This window comes from Emydura macquarii, unplaced genomic scaffold (assembly GCF_026122565.2).
Source record: "Emydura macquarii macquarii isolate MOO-44397 ecotype Brisbane River unplaced genomic scaffold, CSIRO-AGI_Emac_v2 contig_2768, whole genome shotgun sequence".
NCBI lineage: Eukaryota > Metazoa > Chordata > Testudines > Chelidae > Emydura > Emydura macquarii.
Window position 1 is genome coordinate 39,839,835 of NW_027132905.1, and position 20,531 is coordinate 39,860,365.

Genomic DNA, 20,531 nt, shown 5'->3' on the forward strand with positions numbered 1-20,531 from the left:
GCAACCCTCTTTAATCTAGCGCCATATATGCCCCTCTATCCTATGTCAACGGAGCTCTCCCAGTTTCCATCAGCTGAGGTTCTGGCTCTATGCTATTTTCACTGCTGCCTTTAAGATTGCACCCCGGTATTAAATTTATCCAATTGGATAAAAATCAGAACTGACCTGAACGTTTTCCCCAAATGTGAACTAAACCTACAGAGAGTTCTGAGGTTCAAAAATGTTTGCTTAAATTTTCATTTAAAAAAATTCCTAGGTGCCTCTGCTCTTGCTGCTTTCAGCCACACAAAAAAAAATGAGAATCACTCCTCATCCATTTGTCTCCATGCCCTTTACAAGCATAGCTAAGCTCTATTATTCCAGATCAGGAAACAGAGGTGAAGTGACTTGCCAAAGGTCACACAGTGAGTCAGTGGCAGAGTCTCCTGGATCCTAGTCTGGAACCTAACCCTCTGGACCACAGAGCCTCCCTGAGTTCCCATTCTACAGTGAAGAAGAGTGATATTGCTAGACTGGCTGAAAGCTGGATGCCTTGGAAACCTTAGAAACAAGCCTGATCTCACAAGATTTACAAGAAGAGGGTCAGACATGGGCTGAGAAGCTTCTGAATTTTTTTAATGATTTACCCAAGCTAAACCAAAGCTCTGATCCTTCTGAGCTTCCCTCTGTGTGATGATCTAGAGATAGGTCAGAGCTGCCAAATTCCAATCCTAACCTGGATCTGAACATGCCTAGCGTCCAGGCCTGTTGGAACAGATCTGGTGCTGTTGACTCGAGCCTGTCTCTATTTTCGAGCCCCTGAAAACACCTTCTTGAGACCAAAAAGAGGAGTGTGAGAAAAAAGAGCTACAAGATGGCCTAATAATGGGTCAAGTTCTGCCTGCTGCTGGATCCACAGCCTGCACAAGGGCAGTAGAATTGTCTGGGTGTCACTCGTTGCCACGCTGTGGTGACAAGTGTAGTATCGACAAGAAAGGTAGAAAATGAGGGCATACTTTACGTCTACCTATCCATCCCCATTCACACCCTACCTATCCATCCAGCAGGCATCACTTGGAATCTCCCCAGCATGTAAGACCTTTGCTAATAAGCCTGTCATGTTGCACTGACAATAAATAGTATTTTGCTTTGCCATTCAGCCCGTACTGGGGAAACCCCAAGTACTCGATAAACAAGACCTTCAGCTGGTAAACTCTGTAATAATCAGGCTTGGTGTTCAGCTCTCTGCTTTTCCTGGAACGGGCACTGAATACGGAGTCGTTTATTTTAACCCTTAAGGCACCGCCCCCCTCTTTTTCCCCACCTTCCACGAAACGTGTGCCTCCATCCCCAGGATGAAGGTGACAGGCACATGTTGTGACTCTGGAATGCAATTGATCCCACACAACCAGCTGGGGGGTCACTGCTTTCCCAGATCCTCGTGTAGCCCCACCGTGCCACACTGCACACTCCACCGGTTGGTTTGGGCAGAAGGTTATTCTCTCCGGGGCATTTAAAGTCAATGTACCATGCACTAATAGATGCCTCCTCTGTTGTTCGACCGTGTGCCCGGATTGGCTGAACGAGTGTGGGAAACATCAACAAGCCTGAGACTCACGTATCTGCTTGGCCATTGTGGGGTATAAATAGAGGCTGTTGAATAGCCTTGCGCTCAGCACAGGAGCTCCTGAGCCACAGATTGGTGACCGCAACTGACAAGGATAAGAATGGCTCCCAGCAACAGCTTCATGGTCCAGGTGGAGGAGCAACTGCTGCCCAAAGAGAAGAATAAAGTAAGTAGAACACTGGACAGGGCTGGCAAGCATGTGTTAGGTTATATTCAGTGCGACTCCAATGCATCTGAAACTTCAGAGCCAGCTGGGTGTTTACCTAACCAGTTTTATACAGGAACATGGGAGAGAGAGAGAATAGATGCATGAAAAGAAGGATAAATAGATTAGTGACAGATAGAGGGAAAAAAAGATGTAAAGAATGAGAACAAAGACTGGCATAAAGATGGAGGATGAACATATTGAGGTAAAAGAGGAAGACAGATGGACAGGTAGACACTTCCCTACCATAGAATTCCTTCCAAGTAGGAATTTGTCTGAACATACACGGGTGGGAATCAATGGAGATTATGTAAATAAATTGGATCCCACTGTCTCCCTAACAACCTGGCCTTTCTCTCATGCAGCTGAGGAAACCGGTGGTGGAGAAAATGCGCCGGGACCGGATTAACAGCAGCATCGAGCAGCTGAAACTCCTGCTGGAGAAGGAGTTCCAGAGACACCAGCCCAACTCCAAGCTGGAGAAAGCCGACATCCTGGAAGTGGCCGTCAGCTACCTGAAACAGCAGAGCCAGCTGCTGGCGCATGGTGAGTATGCAGCATGCTTTATCACTCACTTCCCCGAGGGCCCACTCCTCCAAATACTTGCTCACATGAGTCAACCTTACTCCTGGAGGAGTCAATGGGACCATCTGCATGAGGACAATCCACATAAGCCAGGATCTGTGGGATGTGGCCCCTCGTGTTGAGTCCTTCGGATGTATGTACACGGTTCGGAGTTTGGACAGACCATTAACATGTCCATTTTCTCCCATTTCTTTTCCAGCATTCAGTCCAAAGAGCCCAGAACAGGATTTTAACACTGGTTACCTGCAGTGCCTGAAGGAGGCTCTGCTTTTCCTCTCCTACTGTGAGCCTAAGAAGGAAGCTCAGGCCCAGCTGATCAAGCATTTCTGCAAAGCTCAGATGATTCCAGATAACCTGTGCTTACCCCCCGGGCAATGCCCGCCCCCATTGCCATGCCTGCTACCCAACAAGCACCCTGCCCAGAAGAATATCCCTGTGGCTGTTGCTGCCATCTGGAGACCATGGTAGACTTGTCTGTGGACATTGTGTGTGCGTGTGTGTGCGTGTGTGTGCTTCAAAACCAAAGGGATCTTTGATTTAATGGTTCCTCTTTAAAGTAGGAAACTGATTTCCAGGAGGGGGGTTTATTGTTTGTCAGGAGAAATGGTCTCTGCAGTAGTTTCCCTTCATAGTGAAGGATGGGGTTTGTATCTTGCAGCAAACATGCTGCCCATATGGGTGGCTCCTAGCTGAAGGGAGGGTGAAGACCTCTGGCACTTTACAGAGCCAATCTCCCACTGACTTCCATCAGAGTTTACCTCAACAATGTCCTCTCTCCAACACCCTTTGAAGTCAGTGGGATTTCCATGGGCATTGATTCGGGAGCTGCTTTGGCCCTATATTAGGTATTGACCTTTGGATAAAAGGGTATTTGAGGATGTAATTTGTATCATAAAGAGAGTCTAGCCTTTACCTTTTGAGTGAAAGATTTGATTCAGAAATATTGATGCTTCTGAAGTTCTTATACTATTTTAGTATGATCTCCTGGGCAAAGTTATTATGATAATGAATTATCGTAGGAGAAATTCTCTTACTGTCCAGCATGTGTTACTCTCAGTTGAGGGATAATTGATGCCTTTTGTAAAGGAAGTACCTGCTGTGCATCTTAAATAATGCAGATGGGAGGTGGGAAATGTGTACTCTGCAGTCATTCACTGAATGTGCTGGTGAGTTAACGTGCTTTTATAAAGTTGCCCCTTGTTTATCATATGTGATGTTGAAAGTGACTTTGATTCCTTCACTGTAAATGTCAATAAACATTTTTTTTTATTCACTGATCTTTAGTTTGAAGTCATTAAACCACAGAAGTTTATTGGACAATGTGTGGTGCACATCAGCAGTTGAAGTGTGTGAGGGGAGGGTGACAAGGGGTCCTGGGAGATTGAGCAAAACCATTTTTGTAAAATCAAGCCAGGTTGCTTAGGGCTGCTCTTTCAGCACTGTTTTACTAATGTTGCTGCTTTCAGTTTACCATAGATTCCCCCCACACTTTTTTTAGTCTATATGCAGAATGAGGCTATGTGAGGATGTTGCGGTTTGTAAATGCTGCACACCCTTACTCCAGTGTGTAGACTCATGCAAGCAGCTACACAGATTTCAGCTGGAAGAGAAGCAGGATTTGGCCTACAAAGATAAACAAAAGAACTACCAAAAATAAAAGTCACAAAGGCCTAATTTGTATTAAAGATGAACTGGAATGCTAGAGACAGATGTGTACGATTCCTTAACAAACCATGCATAGACTTCAAAAGTGAAAGAACACCATGAAAAATGTAACTGCCCTCCCTCACCAACCCCCTTAATTTATCAGCTAAGCTCTGAGTTCAGAGTCCTATGCTTCCTACCCTGCAGGACTCTGATCTTCCCATTGAAGTCAGTGGCAAAATTCCTGTTTCCTTTAATAGGAGAAAATTCAGGGGTTCACTTGGTGTTTTGATGTTTGCAACTCCTGTTTTCAGAAACCTGATTAGCAGACCTCAGGTCCTCACAGGTAACAAAAAGCTTCTGCTTTAAATTGTAAATTGCAAGTCTATACAGTCTGGTAAGAATTTCCTTTTCCTTATCCAAATTATTTTTTCTTGTTTTCTAAAAGCATTTCACTCTCATCTTTAAGGACTCCAAGTAAGGTTCAGAAATTCAACATTATTAGTCCAGTAAGATCAAGCACAGTGCTGGGAATCAAGAGATATTGGTACTACTCTCTGCTCTGCCACTGATTTGCTGCGTGACTGCACCTTTGTGCCTCAGTTTCCCTAACTGTAGACCTGGGATGATAATGCTACCCCACTCTTTGCAAAGCACTTTGAGAGATATAAATGTCAATTGCTATATGAATGCTCAACGGTTCTCAACCTTTCCAGACTACTGTATCCCTTCCAGGAGTCTGATGTGTCTTGTTTACCCAAGTTTCACCTCACTTAAAAACTACTGGCTTATAAAATCAGACAAACATACAAAAGTGTCACAGCACATTATTACTGAAAAAGCACTTACTTTCTCATTTTTACCATATAATTATAAAATAAATTGATTAGAATATAAATATTATACTTACATTTCAATGTACAGTATATACAGCAGTATAAACAAGCCATCGTCTGTATGAAATTTTAGTTTGTACTGACTTCGCTAGTGCTTTTTATGTAGCCTGTTGTAAAATTAAGCAAATATCTAGATGAATTGATGTAGTCCCGGGAAGCCCTCTGGGTATCCTCAGAAGTACACATACCCCTGGTTGAGAACCACTGTGCTAGATGTTATTGTATATTATACATACACTTTTAACTTGGACTTGTTTGTTTCAAGGAAATGCTGCCACACTCCAGCAAGCTTTAAATATTTAACCCAAATCCTATTAGTTGGGATATAAAAATATGACAGTGACAATGTGTTCCCCTTGATCCCTCCCGCCATCCCAATATAGAAAACAAATCCCACATGCCTTCCGAAATGAAGGTTTACAAAAGCCTGAAAACACCACCACACCAACTGGGTGACCCCAACTAAACAAATCCAGAGTGCTAGGCTGCTTGTGAACCATGGATGAGAGTGCAGTAGCCACCCTATCCAGGCGATGCCCCAGCCAGGTCTATTCTTCAGAGCAAGGAGAGGATTGAAATTGACAGGTGCTTTGCTTTAGAAGAGAAGGTGTGCAGATTTCATTTCCTGGGAGCTGGCAAAGAAGCACAAAGGAAGCATTCTATTCTGTACTCGTCTATAGAGGTTCCTATACCACCTCATCACCATAGCTCCTACAGCTGTGCATTAAAGGGCATAGCTAACCTCTGCCACCTGTTTTCTCGCTCATCCCCTCCCCTGAAGTGCTGGATGGGGTGGAAGTGTGTGCGTCGTGGAGTGTTTCGTTTGGGGGTGAGGGGTGGTTAGAGAATCCCCACGCTGCTCCGTGTCTATGTTCGAGATGACAGGTTAGAGAAGTGAAAGATGAGCTTTAGCCATGCTTTAGAAAGTACTCCTGTGCCTAAGCAGAAGCAGCCTTGTCCACCATGGTCATAGGCACTAGCCTGGGATTTGAGAGACCTGGGTTCGATTCTGGGTTCGATTCTGATTTGACACAAACTTCCTGAGGGCAAGTCGGTCAGTCTCTATGTCTCAGTCCCCATCTGTGAAATCAGGATAACAGCACTTGCCCACCTCACCTCCCAAAGTCAGCCTCAGCAATGGTGACATAGGGACAAGCCCAGTTGACCACAGGCATAGCATACCGCCTCCAGACCTGGGGCTAATGTTTTCTTTTGCAGCGTCCTCAGTAGGTGCTGCTCCTGCTGCTCCTCCAAGACTGCCAGCTGCCTTTGCAGAGACAACAGTGCCTCCTGCTGCCTCTAAATTCCCCAGGAAAACTTCCCAGATTGCAGGAACCCCTGCAGTTACTGCTGACCCCGCCCCCCCATACCCATTAGGGAGGGTGAACTTTTAACCACTGGATAAGGCTTCCCTGCTCTCATCCATCCTCTGCTCTAACTAAAGAGGATTCACAGAACAAATCCTGCTGGGACTGCACCAGTGTCCCACATCATCACCCACTGAGTGCCCCCTCACGGCCTAGGGTGTCTCTAGAGCAATCTTGTCTCAGTTTCCTCTTCTTAGGGCATCTCAAAAACCCTGCAGCCTGGTCTGGCTAAGTCATTTAACAGAAGGCCACCCCTTCTGGTGTATACCCACCAAACCAACAAACACAAAACCCCAGAGTATCTACATCCCAGCTTCAAGATGGACTCAGTCCTCTTCTCCTGAGGGTCTGGTCTATCTTCCTACTCTTTTACTGAGCAGCAACTACCAGGATTTCCTTCCTGCACTCTTCCTTTTCTCCTGCAGAGAAAGCCCTCTTCTCTCTAGGTCCTCTTCTCTTTCTTTCTCTCAGCAATGAAGCCCATCTCCTCTTAAAGAGCCAGCCACCCTGTGGCATAGCTAAATAGCTACAGTAACTTTCAAACTCCATCCCTTATCTACAGTAAGATTCCCTCACATGTAAGACGTGCCACTCCCCCAGAGAAATTCCACTCGCTAGCAAGCTCAGCAGGCAATGTTGACGTTTTACTTTCCCTGACTAAGCTTCCCAAGGAAATTAAATCTGCACATAATTGTCAAAAACGCTAGTTTACAATATTATTTTTAAAAATTACTGTTGGTTCCTGTACCGTGGTACATCTATGAGGGTGTATGGTAGGAAATCATCTTGCATTGAGAATGGATGATCAGATGACCCACCCCTGGCCAAATATTCCATCTCCCCTGTGAGTCCATGAAAGAGATCTATATGAAAAATGAATTGCTACTGAAGTCATTTGTCTTTAAAAACACAGGGCTGATCAAGCACACCTGATCTCAGATAGTATCCCAGCTAAGCACCTGCCAGAGTCAATCCTGCTTACTGCCAAGAACAACACTGACTGGCTAGTCACCACCTCGCTTTGGCAGGGAGTCTGCAATAAGTTTCTATGTTACATTTATGGAAAGGACCAAAAAAAGCCAACCAGCCAATAGAAGAATCTTTTTCTTCAGTGTGGTTATAAGGACCTTTCACATTATTCTTTTACTACGAACACAGGAGCTGGTTGCAGTAATTCAATATATTTAACCTTTTTTTTCTGATTTTGTGATTCATTCATGGCTGATCATGATTTCCGTGCCTAGATTCATTATTCATAAGTATTCACCAAATAACTCAAATTGAAGATTCTTCAAACTGAAGTGACCCAGTAGCTAAAGCACTGATCCAGGACTGCGTTCTGTTCCTGGCTCATCCACTGCTGCATGAGAATGGGAAATTCACTCACTGTACCTCAGTTTCCCCATCTGTAAAACTGTTATTAATTATTTTGATTGCAGTAATGCCTCGGAGCCCCTGTCATGCACAATGAAAATAACTATACTTACCCGCTCTAAGTCTACAGATAAAAAAAGTGCTATATAAGAGTTAGAAACCATCATTGTTGAGTTAGCTAATTGCAAATTGTTCACTATGGTTATTCACTGTTTGTAGTATTTGATTGTTCATATGGCATATTTTCCGCTCCCAGACTGGCTGAATGAAACTTTTTAAACATGAAAATGGTGACTAATGGATACCATGTTTCTCCAATTTTGTAAACATTTTTATAACTACTGGAAGTCACATGTATGACAAGTAGGCTGACCCCTGCCCCTAAATATTTGCCAATCAGATTCAAGCTGTTTATTAATATATGTGGGGGAGTTACTAATCAACCAACTCGAATGAATGAAGATTACAAATGAAAACTGGGGACGTACATTCCTTCTAGTTAGATAAGACTCAAATCGTAATGTAATTTGATATAACCCCATGCCACCTTCTACCCAGATTGTACTCCATACAATCACTTAAATTCCTCTTAGCTATTATACATTTACTTAGAGTAAACAGCTATTATGTGCATAACTATCTTATACAGCTAACATACATCTACTTGGAGTAAAGTGTGCCACAGATCCTTGCTAAAATCACACGAAGTAACCTCACACATGACTGAGTTTAAATTGATGAAGTCAGACAGAAATACAGAAAAAAGAAAAACTCTGAAAACAACGAGAATTTAGGGACCCCCGGGTCTGAGTCTGACCTCGCTTGCACTGGTGCAAATCAGGAACAAGTCAGAAAAAGTACACCTGTGGAAAGCTGGTGTGAGATCAGAATGAAGCCCATGAGGCAGGCATCTCCTTCCACTCAGACTGGTATAAATCAGGAAGAGAATTGCCTGCATTTCCACTGCCAGGGTTGTAACTGCTCTGTGGATAAAAGGAGAAGTTCATTCTCCAGGGCTGTGCATCCAGCACTACATTCACATAACTCTGTAACTCATCACTTTCTCTTCCACATAACCATTTATCCTTTTCATTTCATGTCACTTCCTGACTTCATGTCACCCGGTCTCATGAAAGGTATCGATATTGCATGTGTGTGTGTGCGCGTGTGTTTTAAAGGAACAATTATGATTTTTTTCTGTCCCTTAGATATCTTAAAATCTAACTGACAATCGCTCCTCAAGCCACCTATTTAGTGTCAAAGAGCATAACGTTCCCAAGTTTTAAAAGGGCTTGGATAATACTGATGGATCAATGTGCCCCTTGGGAAAATAGCTCTCCAGATGGTCTATTGGGACAGGAATTGCTGGTAATCACAATGTGGAGTCAAACAGCGTCACTCATGGAGGCTGTTGTGAGGCACGCTTCTTTTGTGACCCCCTTGAATGTCTTAAATAGGGAAGAAAGTGTGGGAAACTCTGTGAAACTCAGGCCCACACTCTGAGGTTAATAGGGTCTTTGTCAGAAGAGTATCCCTGGGCTGTGGGATCAGCATAGCAAACGCCACGCTCCCCAAGGGTGGGAGAGTGCTGAGAAAGGAGATAGTCACCCAGAGGGAGATGGGAGTTAAAAAACAACCACCACCACCCTGTATGCATTTGAGCATTACGACTGATAAAATATTGTGAGCCTAATTCTCATTTACACTAAGATGGGTGTAATTGTGGTAAAACCACTGCCAGCATGGGGTGACCTAGTCTCAGCATACAGGAGACTCAGGCCTTGTGACTTCAGTGACATCACTGATTTCTGATGCCACTTCTTAGTTAGCAGTACAAAACAATGAGTGTAACTAGATAGAGCAGCCCCTGTATTCTCCTGGGTGATTCTGATCATAGTTTTGAAGCTGTCCTATATTCATGGTGCAGCTCTTGATTGGTAACATGATTTATTACTGAACAAGGCCACTGAAAAAATGAACGTGACAGGTGCAATGGCTTAAGCACCGAGTTTCAATCCATCTCTCAAGATCTGGTCCACAGTTCACAGCAATGAAATATTACAAGAAATATTACAATGAAGAAGGTGCACTAAGTGCCCCAATAAAAACTATGTGGGCGAAACCAGACAATCACTCTCAAATGAACTCACACAGACAAAAGATAAAAAGGCAAAAACGCCATATCACCTGTGGGTGAACACTTTCCACAAAGTGGTCACGCTATTTCTGACTTCAGTTGTCATCCTCAAAGGAAACCTACACAACACTTTCAAAAGATGAGCTTGGGAGCTTAAATTCCTTTGCTAAATTTGCTAGACCCTAAAAATCATGGACTGAAAAAAGACACTGGATTTATGGCTTATTACAACAATCCATAACTCACTAACCCCTGCCCCCGACGTTTTTCCCTCTGCCTCCTTTTCCCCCTGTGACTGGTGAGGTTTTAACAGGCCATTGCATCTCAATTTGGTCCCTTGAAATGTATGTTAACTACTTATGCTAAACAATCTGTTCCACCTTGTATTTAGCTGTGACACTGATTACATTTCCCAAAGCTAAAGAAGAGCTCTGTGTAAGCTCAAAAACTGGTCCAATAAATATATTACGTCACCCACCATGTCTCTCTAATATCTTGAGACCAACACAGCTACAACAACACTGCATACAAAGAAGAGGGTAATTATTTAGACCATTGCAGTTAGCAGACCTGAAAAAATCTGAATGATCTGATTAGCACTATCTAGAGTATGTCTATACTGATGGCGGCAAATTCACCACTGTCAAATCGATTTATCCGGATTGATTGAGTGGAAGTGAAGACCCGCTCAATCGATCCAGAAGTCGATTTAATAAAACCACCTCCCCAAAAAAGGTAGCGCTGTGTCGACAGGTACGCATTTCCCGTCAGTGCAGCACAGTGGAGACGGTGCGCTAAAGGGAAGTTATGAACTCGACGGGAGTTACGCAAGCTACTCTGTGTAGCCTGCGTAACTCCCATCGACTGCCACCGAATTTCGCCAGCAGTGCAGACCAGGCCCTAGATTCCAATGTTTTTGTGCATGTTGTGGTTTATTTCTTTCAAAATCTATCATTCCATTAACAAGTGGGAAAAAACGTATAACCATGGTTTTTGTGAGTCTCACACAAAACAATGTTCTCGGCTTCCCCTGAAGTTCCTGCTAATCAAAAGCCACAACCCCTCCAACAGGGGGTGATCTTGGAGCACAAGCATGTTTTAACAGGATAAGCTGCTATAGAAAATGAACTTTTCAGCTTCACTTTAAAATCAAAACCAAACACAAAATTGTTTGCCGAATGGAAACAAGACAAACATTTTAGTTACTAACCTTCTATTAAAGATAAACAGGCTGTTGCCAGTACAAATTATTTTCTTCTGAAAGGGCAAACATCTTAGATGTCCCAATAGACCATGTGTTTTCATTCAAATTGACTCCTAAAACGTCTTGCAGCATTAAATAAAATGAGACAATGGACATTTATATATGCGGCATATAGAGATGGACAAATTTATCCCTAGGGTAACTTCAGTGATGGCAATACCACAGGAAAGAATTTGACCTCGAGAATAGACTATATACATAATATATGTTGATGCACAACAATGCTTTGCTGGTGCTCAAATGTATTTGTGAATATTTGGGAGTAGAGTATGACTCCAGCTAACGTATATTGCTGCATCCTATTCTAATCACCTTGGTGCTCTGAATTCCATGAGAGCTAAAGGTGATAATAATGATTATATGACAATATAGTCAGTGTACATCTTCGTATGTAATGTATATTGCATTCATTTCCATAAGGAATCAACTCATGGGGCAACTTTACATTAGGGATTTTATTAATCTGCGATTACCATGTGAGGAAATACTAATTCACAAATATCCACTCGTCAGAAAGTATTTAGACCTGCATAATACAAGCAAAGCAAATGCAAAAGGAACGGCGCCTTTCTTTGATTTGCGAATAGGTGTGTGGGGGAGGTGGGAAAGGGGGCCTTGGTGCTTGATCTCTGGTCTTTTCCAACTGGTGACAGAGCGAGAGAAGCTGGAGTTTGTAACCCCAGAGGGTTGTTATTTTGTGCATGCAAAGCAAGGCAGCCTGCCTGGTTCACCATTCACCTCGGATGGTGTGAGGCCGGAATTTTGAGAGTTTCCCACACATTGCCCCATTCACAGTGTTAAACTGTCAACAATAGAAGTGTGCCTCTGCGGGTCCTGAGCAGAAAGCTAATGCCTACTACACCATCTGGCCAGCACTCGGAGAAAGGGCTAATGCTTTAATCGATGGAGGCTAGTTCAGCCCTTTGGGTTCCCGGGCATTGTGCTGGGGGGCGGGGAGGGGGGGCAGGATGGCATTATTGAAAGCCTCTCATTTCATATTTCCAGAACTGAAAATTGGATCAAAGCTTCCCTGGCTGAAGGAAACCTCCCACCCCACAGTGCCCTTCTGCTGCTGAAAACACATCCCCTCTCAGCCACCTACTCTCCAGTTCAGCTGGCACACTAGCTGGTTCTGTACACAGAGCTTTGCTTTATATTTTCACTGTGAACTACGATGGCAATCAAAGCGAGTGTGGTCCCGTATTGGCTACTGTAAAATAAAATAATAATATAACAATTCAAAATGTACAAAGTCACCTAGAGGCGGACTTTGTTGCCGAGTCACTTAGGTGCTTTTGAAAATCAGTAATTAATAATGAATAAACTATTTAAATATAACATGCCAGGGGGTGGCTGACCAATGGAACCCATTGGCACAGGAAAACATGGAGTTAAATACTACACCCATTGAGTCGTAAAAACAGTTAGATAACTTTATGATGAAATGTAATGAGCAGCAAAATAAACGTTGCAGGATATTGAACTTTAATGGATTCAGCCTTTGAGCAACACTGTGTGTGTTATTATTTATATGCAGCTACAGGTGGTAGCATTATTAGCCCCATTTTTCACATGGGGAAACTGAGGCATAGGAGCATGACTCGCCCAAGGTCACACAGTAAGCACAGAGGAAAAGATTTATTTATTTTTTCTCTGTATTTTAAAAGGCTGACAAAAAGAATTAGATGAGGCTTTCATTAGTGTCTTTGCACCGTGGGGAAACTGAGGCACATAGAAAATCAGGTCCTTAACCTGTGAGCCGCAGAGCTGAGTCCTATAGGAGGAAGCCTAGCTTAGGGGATAGAGCACAGGACTGGAACTCAGGAGATCTGTCTTCTATTCCTGTCTTAACCACTGACCTGCTGAGTGATCTTAGACTCAGACTTTAAGGTCAGAAGATACCATCATGATCATCTGACCCACCCCCTATTTCTCAGGCCACAGAACCTCGCCCACCCTGTAGTAGGTCCATCACCTCTGCCTGAGTTACTGAAATCCTCAAATCTTGATTTAAGGACTACAAGTTACAGAGAATCCACCCCTTCCTATAGTGCAAAAAAAGCAAGTGACCAGTGCCCCACACCACAGAGGAAGGCAAAGTCACTTGCCCCTCTGTGCCTCAGTTTCCCCACCTGTAAAATGGGGATAGTGATATTGTGAGATCTACTGTTGAAGAGCATTATATAAACGCTTGGTGTTACTATTCCTGGCTCTGAGTTACTCTGTCAGGCTCCAGCTTCCAATTCTGGAATGTATAGCAGCTGAGAGGACAACTGTGCCCACGCCAAACCCCCCTGAATCAAGGCAGCTCCAAGCAAACATGGCAGTCTGACCACATACGACAGAAAGCAGAATCAGGTCCTCTCTCAATACAGGATCTCACATACTTGCTCTGACACTACCTGCTTGCTAAATCCTAGATCATGGCTCAGGTCAGCATGTGACTGTGCCTCTGGCATGGTAGACCCTAGAGAGTCAAACTTTCTGACATCGTAACCCTAACCCCCCCCCACTCCACTTTCAGTTGCACCTTAAACCTTTCCCCCCACAAAAAAGTGTTTTTATTATGACCACGAGTGGTTCTTTTCCATTACCACCCCCCTTATTTCCTGTACATCTGTTGTGTGACTTTGGGGGTGGTTTCTTCCATCACACTACTTCTTATTGTTCTTTAAGATTATACTGTTCAATTGCTGTCCAGCCCCTGGACCTATGTGTGTAGCTGATAGGGAATCATAGCAATGTAGGACTAGAAGGGACCTCGATAGGTCATCTAACCCCAGTCCCCTGCACTGAGGCAAGACTAAATACAGGTATAATCTGGACCACCCCTGACAGGTGTTTGTCTAACCTGTTCTTAAAAACCTCCAATGATGGAGATTCCAAAATCTCCCTAGGCAATTTGTTCCAGTGCTTTTTGCTACCTTGACAGTTAGGAAGTTTTTCCTAATGTCTAACCTAAACCTCCCTTGCTGCAGTTTAAACCCCTTGCTTCTTGTACTGGTCTCATTGGATAAGATGAACAATTTATCACCCTCCTTTTTATAACAACCTTTTATGTCCTTTTACATACTTGAAGGCTGGTAAGCAATGCTTTAACAATTAAACAGTGATGGTTATGATGACATTGGTTATACAAATTAAGAAAGAAATGTGAATCTGGATCTACATGTTTTACTAATATTCAAAGTAGTCATGAGTGCAGAGCCTGTGGTAAGAGAAGAAGAACTGACCAGAAAAATATTGCTCTGAACCAGTTTAACCATTGACTCAGCATCTCCAGAACAGGATCCAGGATTTCTGGCATCAGGTCAGATGAAAAAACAAAACAAATATTACTTATTTCTTTAGAAAATATTCCCACGGTCAGATGATTACCCATCCCTGTGTGTTCTCATGCTTCCCTGTGGCAGATTTGAATGTGCCAACTACATTTAATGCATACGGGGTATAAAACAGTCAAACACATTGGAAAACTCTGTGTTTGTGTGAGACAGACAGAGAGAGATTGGATTAAGAGCCAGGAAATCTTGCAGTATTATAGTCATTTTACAGATAGGATAATCGAGGCACAGTGTGGGTGAGGGCATGAGTTCCTTGGTGCCTCAGTTTCCCCATTTGTTAAAGAGGATACTCCCCTATTGCACATGGGGGCTGCAGCACAGCAGAGTGTTGTGAGGCTTAATTTATTATTGTTTGTCTAATGCTCTGAGATAGCAAATGGAAGATGCCAGGGAAGGGCAAAGCAACTATTATTATTATTATTATTATACAGATTTGCCATACCATCAGAGAAGGAATTGAGATTGCGCAGAAAAAAGCAAAAAGAAAGATCCATTTAAGACTTTTAAAAAGTGACAGAGGAAACAAAATGTATATAAAAGATGGGGAGAAAAGCATTTTGAACTGTATCTTCCTTAAACAGACCCCCTCCCCCAAAACATATGTTTTCCCTTTTGATTTTGATCACAGTTGCCTGAAAATTGGCAAGCACTGTATTCATCTAAGCACGGTTTAATGTCAATGAAAAGGTTTTGTCTCTCTAATTTTGCACTTTTTTTTTTTGACATCTTCTCTTCTGGGCACAAGAAAGTTGAGGACATTTTCCCTTCCTGGGAGCTGTCTTCTGGGCTTAATTTCATTGCAGCCTGGGAAAAGGCAGCACATTGAGATGTTGATGTTCCCAACATCAGGCACAAGTTTGATTATAATGACGGCGAACGCTTTCCCACGTTCTTACCCTGTCCCTCCAAGACCAGTCCCTATTGTGTAACACGCTCCCCAGTCCACCTGCTCCTTTGGGAGCAGAGTATTATCCCCAGGCAATTCACAGTCAATTTACCATGCTGTAATAGATGCTTTCTCTATTGTCCTAGTAAATGCATGGATTGGCTAGTGAGTGTGGGAAACTCAAAGAAGCTTAGGACCCATACATTTGTATGCAGCTTACGGATATAAATAGAAGAGCTCTCCAGCTCCTTTCTGCACTGGCTAACCAGCAAGATTTGAAGTGAAACCTGCACCTGAACGTTTGGGATAATGGCACCGAACACTATCTCACTGGAAATCCTAACATCCAAAGAGAAAAACAAAGTAAGTATCCACCGCATATTGCAATATGCACTGAAGGGCCAGTGACTGATACAGGCTGAGCCTTGTACACAGAGAAGATGGGAAATGGATGGGAAAGGGAAACATGGTCACTAACTTTCTCTCCCCTCTTGTGTTACAGCTGAGGAAGCCAATTGTAGAGAAGCTGCGCCGGGACCGGATTAATAGCAGCATTGAGCAGCTGAAACTCCTTCTGGAGAAGGAGTTCCAGAGACACCAGCCCAACTCCAAGCTGGAGAAAGCCGACATCCTGGAGATGACTGTCAGCTACCTGAAATACAGCCAAAGTAAGTGCCTTCCCCTTTGCTTTTGAATAACTCCCCTGTGCTGCATTTATCCCTGGTCCAAACTCCAGCCTACACATCCCGTCCCTATCTAAAAACCCATCTCCATCTTTTCTCTCTTCCCAGCTTTTGCTTCCTCTTCTACAAGCTTGCAGCAGGACTACAGTGAAGGGTATTCCTGGTGCCTCAAAGAGGCTCTGCAGTTCTTGTCTCTCCATTCTGCGAACACAGAAACCCAAATGAAACTGCTGTGTCACTTCCAGAAGCCTCAAGTTACAGTCAAGAACTCAAATTCTCTGGCTGCAGCCCACCAAACGTCTGCAAAACAAGCAGCACTGAAGCCCACCAGCAGACTTTGGAGGCCCTGGTAGATCAGAAGGACTTTTGTATTGTTTCTGGACATTCACTCGTATTCCAGAGGAGACCGCAACTTGCTGTACAAGTCCCCTCACTCCTCTAATGAGTAAGGAAGAATGCTTTCCTTTTACAGAGCATATTTATGCTTGGATGTCAGTTGCCTTCTCCCAGAAGGATCTAAATGCTCCCACCAGGTGGAGAGAAAGCTATTCTAAAAGAATGTGCAAAGTAATCCTCATGGTAGGATGACTGAGTAGTTTTTCAAAAGGGAACGTTAATGTTTTTTAACCTTGCTGAGGTTTTTGAGTGTGTTTGTTTAGAAAGAAGTAACTTCTAGGAAGTTTAGGCTAAAATTTTCAAAAGTGTCCTCTCAGCTGGAGTGCCTCCATTTTTAGCTGTCCAACCTGAGACTCACAGAACATTGATTTTCGAAGCATGCAGCATCCCACTCCACTTGATTTCAGCTGGAGCTATGGGAGTTCAATGCTTGTGAAAATCAGTGTCCTATGAATCACAAGGTAAGCATCCAATCTTAGTGGGCACCTTTGAAAATCTGGCTCTCATGTTGTTGCTGTAATGGGTTCTATAATGTTTATAGAGTTTATTGAGTGTACTTGGAAAAAGGTTACACCATAACTCAAGCTATGTAGAGGAAATTCTTCAGAATGTATTACTCTCAAAAGCAGAGTATTGTTTGTTATGTTCAGAATATGCAATGCCTTTTATAAAGGCAGTTCAGAATATGCAATGCCTTTTATAAAGGCAGTAACTTGTTTTGTATCCTCATAGGAAGGAAAGTAACGGCTTGTGTTGTCAGTTTTACAAGAAATATTTAGCAAAGTCTTTCATGAAAGGCAACTGTAGAAATTATATTTACATTTTTGGTACCATAATGTTATGGGAGATAAATCTATTCACTATAATTCTCAGAGGTGCCCATTATGTGTGCATGTGTCAGGTGCACCGACTGTGTGATCTGTGTTTGAAACCATTTTGAATTTCAAAAGTTGCAGAAACTTTGCACACTGTTAGAATAAAATCTGACTACTGAATCTATATGCAGCAAGTTCTTCTCTCCTGTGTAGAAATCCCTAACTGATGCCCCTCTGACAGAGGCTTTGTGGGATACTGCTGTTTAAAGAACCAACAAAGGAGATATCACAACAGATACACAAGAATCAAGGTTCAGCTATGGAGGAATCCAGGTTTGCAGTTTGGTTCAAGGCACTGTAATTTGAATGACTCCTATTGGTTAACATACAGAGTCGCCTTGACAAGATCCCGAAGGAGCCATATTCGGCCTTCCTCAGCTTTGGGGAAAGTGTGAAAAGGGACTACTCACGTGAGTAAGGGTTTGCAGGATCAAGCACTCACATTCTATAACGCAGCAGCAACCCACCCTGTAAACTCACTACCCAGAGTCCTTTAACTCAGGGGGGGAATGTTGTCATGGGCCACTTGGTGTCTGCCTGTGGGTTTAATAGGGCAAATGCATTGTACTCATGGCTGGTGTCGCGGTTTTACTGAGACTGTGCCAGGAGACAGTGCAGGGAAAGCCACACCCTAGCCAAGGGGAAGAGTCCAATAAATATGATTCTGTAGATGATTTTTCTCATTGATCTCATGTTCATTTAAGAAGGCTGCTCACACTAACAGAAATTAGTTCAAAGACTGAGACACTGTACTTTTAACTGATCCTTTTGCAGCTTCTTATTCATACACTAGATACACCCCTTTAACAAACAATCATATAAACACCTTGCAGACATACAACAATATTAAGCCCTTACATATTATGATTTCTACTGTAGATATAGAAGAACTGAGACCAATATTAAAGTAAAGATATCCAAAACTAGCTTTTAATCTTTGGATGCCCAATTTCAGATGTCTAGGGCCTGATTTTCCAAGGGGATAAATGTACACAGCTTCACCGACTTCAACTGGAGTTGAGCACTCAGCACCTCTAGAAATCAAGACCTAGATGTCTCAGATCAGTCAGTCCCAAAAAATGAAGGCAACTAAATATCTAAGACCTAAGTGATCTACCCAATATCACAGAAAAAGTTAGTGTCAGAGCTGGATTTAACTCAAGAGTTCTTGGGTGTCAGTCCCATATTCAGATTGATAAATCAGGGGTGGCTCTGATTTATCTATGAATGAGAAAAACGAGGGCCATAATTTTAGAAACAGAGAATCCATTCCAAGTAAGGAAGAAATAACTTAAGTGAAAATAAACTTTGCTAGCATTTAATGTTTTATTTCCTTATTTTTATATATTAAATAGAAATGGGGCAGCAACAGTTTGCTGTTTGCCAGAAGCTGTAAATGGACAATGGGATGGATCATTTGATGATTACCTGTGCTGTTCATTCCCTCTGAAGCACCTGGCATTGGCCACTGTCGGAAGACAGGATATTGGGCTAGATGGCCCATTGGTCTGACCCAACATGGCCATTCTTATGTAGTTACTAGTAAGAGAGGCAGGAAAATTTAGATCCAAATGCTTTTCCACATAAAGCAGAAACATTTGTAGCTACTTAATTCATCCTTGCATGGAAAAGCCAGTATATATAGGGCTTGAACCAGCAATGCTGATGTGAATCGGAGCAGTATCAGCGCCAGGTAGTGGGATAATTTGAGGCCACAAACTTAAACTATGAGTTAGGCCGACAAAAGATATCACTTTGTTCAGAGAAAGAGGCATATTGGGAGCTATTATTCTAATGATACCCCTTAAATCTCCCTCACTCCCGTTAAACCCAAATTTACTCAATTCCACACAAACCTTCCTTTACCTCATATTTGTTAGTGCAAATATTTTACCTCAGAGTTGCAGAAGCATGAACGCAATGGGCTAGAAAATAGTGTTTGCAATAAGGGAGTGTATCCCACCTAGAATCACAGAAATTAAAGGTCTGTTAGGTCCCATCTAATGCACCCCCAGGTTACAGCTGCCTCCTACAGCACATTGTCTAGTATTTTGTCTAGTCCTGTTTAAATACCTCAATTGTTGCAGTTTCCACCAATCCCTCTGCATCAATGTAAACTTCTCTTGCTGTTTGTCCTATTACTTGGATTATGACAGGTAGAGACGTTTGTTTGACTCTGATTTTACATAGGAATAAACCTTCCAACAACTCGTCTTCTTCTTTATCGACAACACGCCACAACTCCAGTTTTGACTGGGAAGTTTTCAGGGCGGGGTCATGTGATGTTACTGCACAAGCAGCACTGTAATCTCAGATTGTGCTGTGCCACCTTGTGGCCTATTTCAAGCACAGTGATGGGCTGTTATTACTGAAAGTTACAATGCCTTGCTCATTTCAGGATTTGGGTTTTTGGATTATATGTCAACATAAACATATATATATATATATATTACTGAATCCTTTAGCAATAATTTGTCCTCAATTTCTTGTACAGTGCTTGGAAAAATCTCCTATTCTCTAAGCAAAAATGGAGCTGGGGGTATGAACTCACTAAGGGGGAGCAGTGAGGCTGTAAACTGTGAGTGTTGATTGGGGTGATCTAATATAAGTGCAGGCTATTATAATGTACTAGTATTATTAACAATTTATGATCATGAGGTACTTTGAGATCCTTGGATGAATGATCCCATAGAAAGTATCACTGCTAATAAAAATAAATGATCATGCTGTTTTAGAGATGGGGCAAACAGAGATTATTTGTATCAATGTGCCTTTTTCCTCAGTAATGTTGGGATTTCAGATGAAATGGAACGCCAATCTCCAAACCCACCCCCACCAACACCTCAGTTACTCTGTGGGGTGAAAATGAAATGGGAACAGATGCAAACCCCCCAGTAACTCTGAGGTGCAAATAAAAACAAATCCAGGTCCTCACACACCTGAAACTTTGTATACTGTAGATTTATGGGTCTTAGATCTCATCCCCTGTGACTTAGTGGGTTGCAGAGGATTTGGGATCAAGATCCAACCTACCAATAACCTTGTGAGGTAAAAAACTATGGAGTCCAGTTCCGCCCCCCAATTTTGTGAGTTGCAAATAAAATGGGGCCAAGAGCCACCCTCTCACACTCCCCTGGGCAAAAGGGAAGAAAGCTGCAGGGCTTGAAGGAGCCTCAGACTGACGTCTCCTTTGCATAATATAAGCGACACCCCCCCCCCGATTAATATGTAAATATATGCGCATATATTTGCATGTCGATTAGGCATGG

General features: G+C 42.8%; 2 protein-coding genes across 2 annotated transcripts; both read left to right on the plus strand.

Annotated features, from left to right (window-relative positions):
• The first annotated feature begins 1,672 nt into the window (after positions 1-1,672).
• Positions 1,673-3,567, plus strand: LOC137165456 (transcription factor HES-5-like). The gene is made up of 3 exons (XM_067566738.1): positions 1,673-1,772; positions 2,177-2,357; positions 2,596-3,567. Exons 1-3 carry the CDS (start codon positions 1,707-1,709, stop codon positions 2,862-2,864), a joined length of 516 nt encoding a protein of 171 aa, XP_067422839.1. The 5' UTR covers positions 1,673-1,706; the 3' UTR covers positions 2,865-3,567.
• A 12,050-nt stretch (positions 3,568-15,617) lies between these two features.
• On the plus strand, positions 15,618-16,344 carry LOC137165457 (transcription factor HES-5-like). Its single transcript, XM_067566739.1, has 3 exons — positions 15,618-15,671; positions 15,811-15,976; positions 16,100-16,344. The coding sequence occupies exons 1-3, from the start codon at positions 15,618-15,620 to the stop codon at positions 16,342-16,344; spliced, it is 465 nt and encodes a 154-aa protein (XP_067422840.1).
• Positions 16,345-20,531: the final 4,187 nt, after the last annotated feature.

What these genes read in the sequence shown, in the direction of transcription:
- LOC137165456 (XM_067566738.1), top strand. Translation starts at nt 1,707, where the DNA reads ATGGCTCCCAGCAACAGCTTCATGGTCCAGGTGGAGGAGCAACTGCTG. An exon ending in TGCCCAAAGAGAAGAATAAA is followed by an intron (nt 1,773 to 2,176) that starts GTAAGTAGAACA and finishes TCTCTCATGCAG; the next exon opens with CTGAGGAAACCGGTGGTGGA. An exon ending in GAGCCAGCTGCTGGCGCATG is followed by an intron (nt 2,358 to 2,595) that starts GTGAGTATGCAG and finishes TTTCTTTTCCAG; the next exon opens with CATTCAGTCCAAAGAGCCCA.
- LOC137165457 (XM_067566739.1), top strand. Translation starts at nt 15,618, where the DNA reads ATGGCACCGAACACTATCTCACTGGAAATCCTAACATCCAAAGAGAAA. An exon ending in CATCCAAAGAGAAAAACAAA is followed by an intron (nt 15,672 to 15,810) that starts GTAAGTATCCAC and finishes CTTGTGTTACAG; the next exon opens with CTGAGGAAGCCAATTGTAGA. An exon ending in CTACCTGAAATACAGCCAAA is followed by an intron (nt 15,977 to 16,099) that starts GTAAGTGCCTTC and finishes CTCTCTTCCCAG; the next exon opens with CTTTTGCTTCCTCTTCTACA.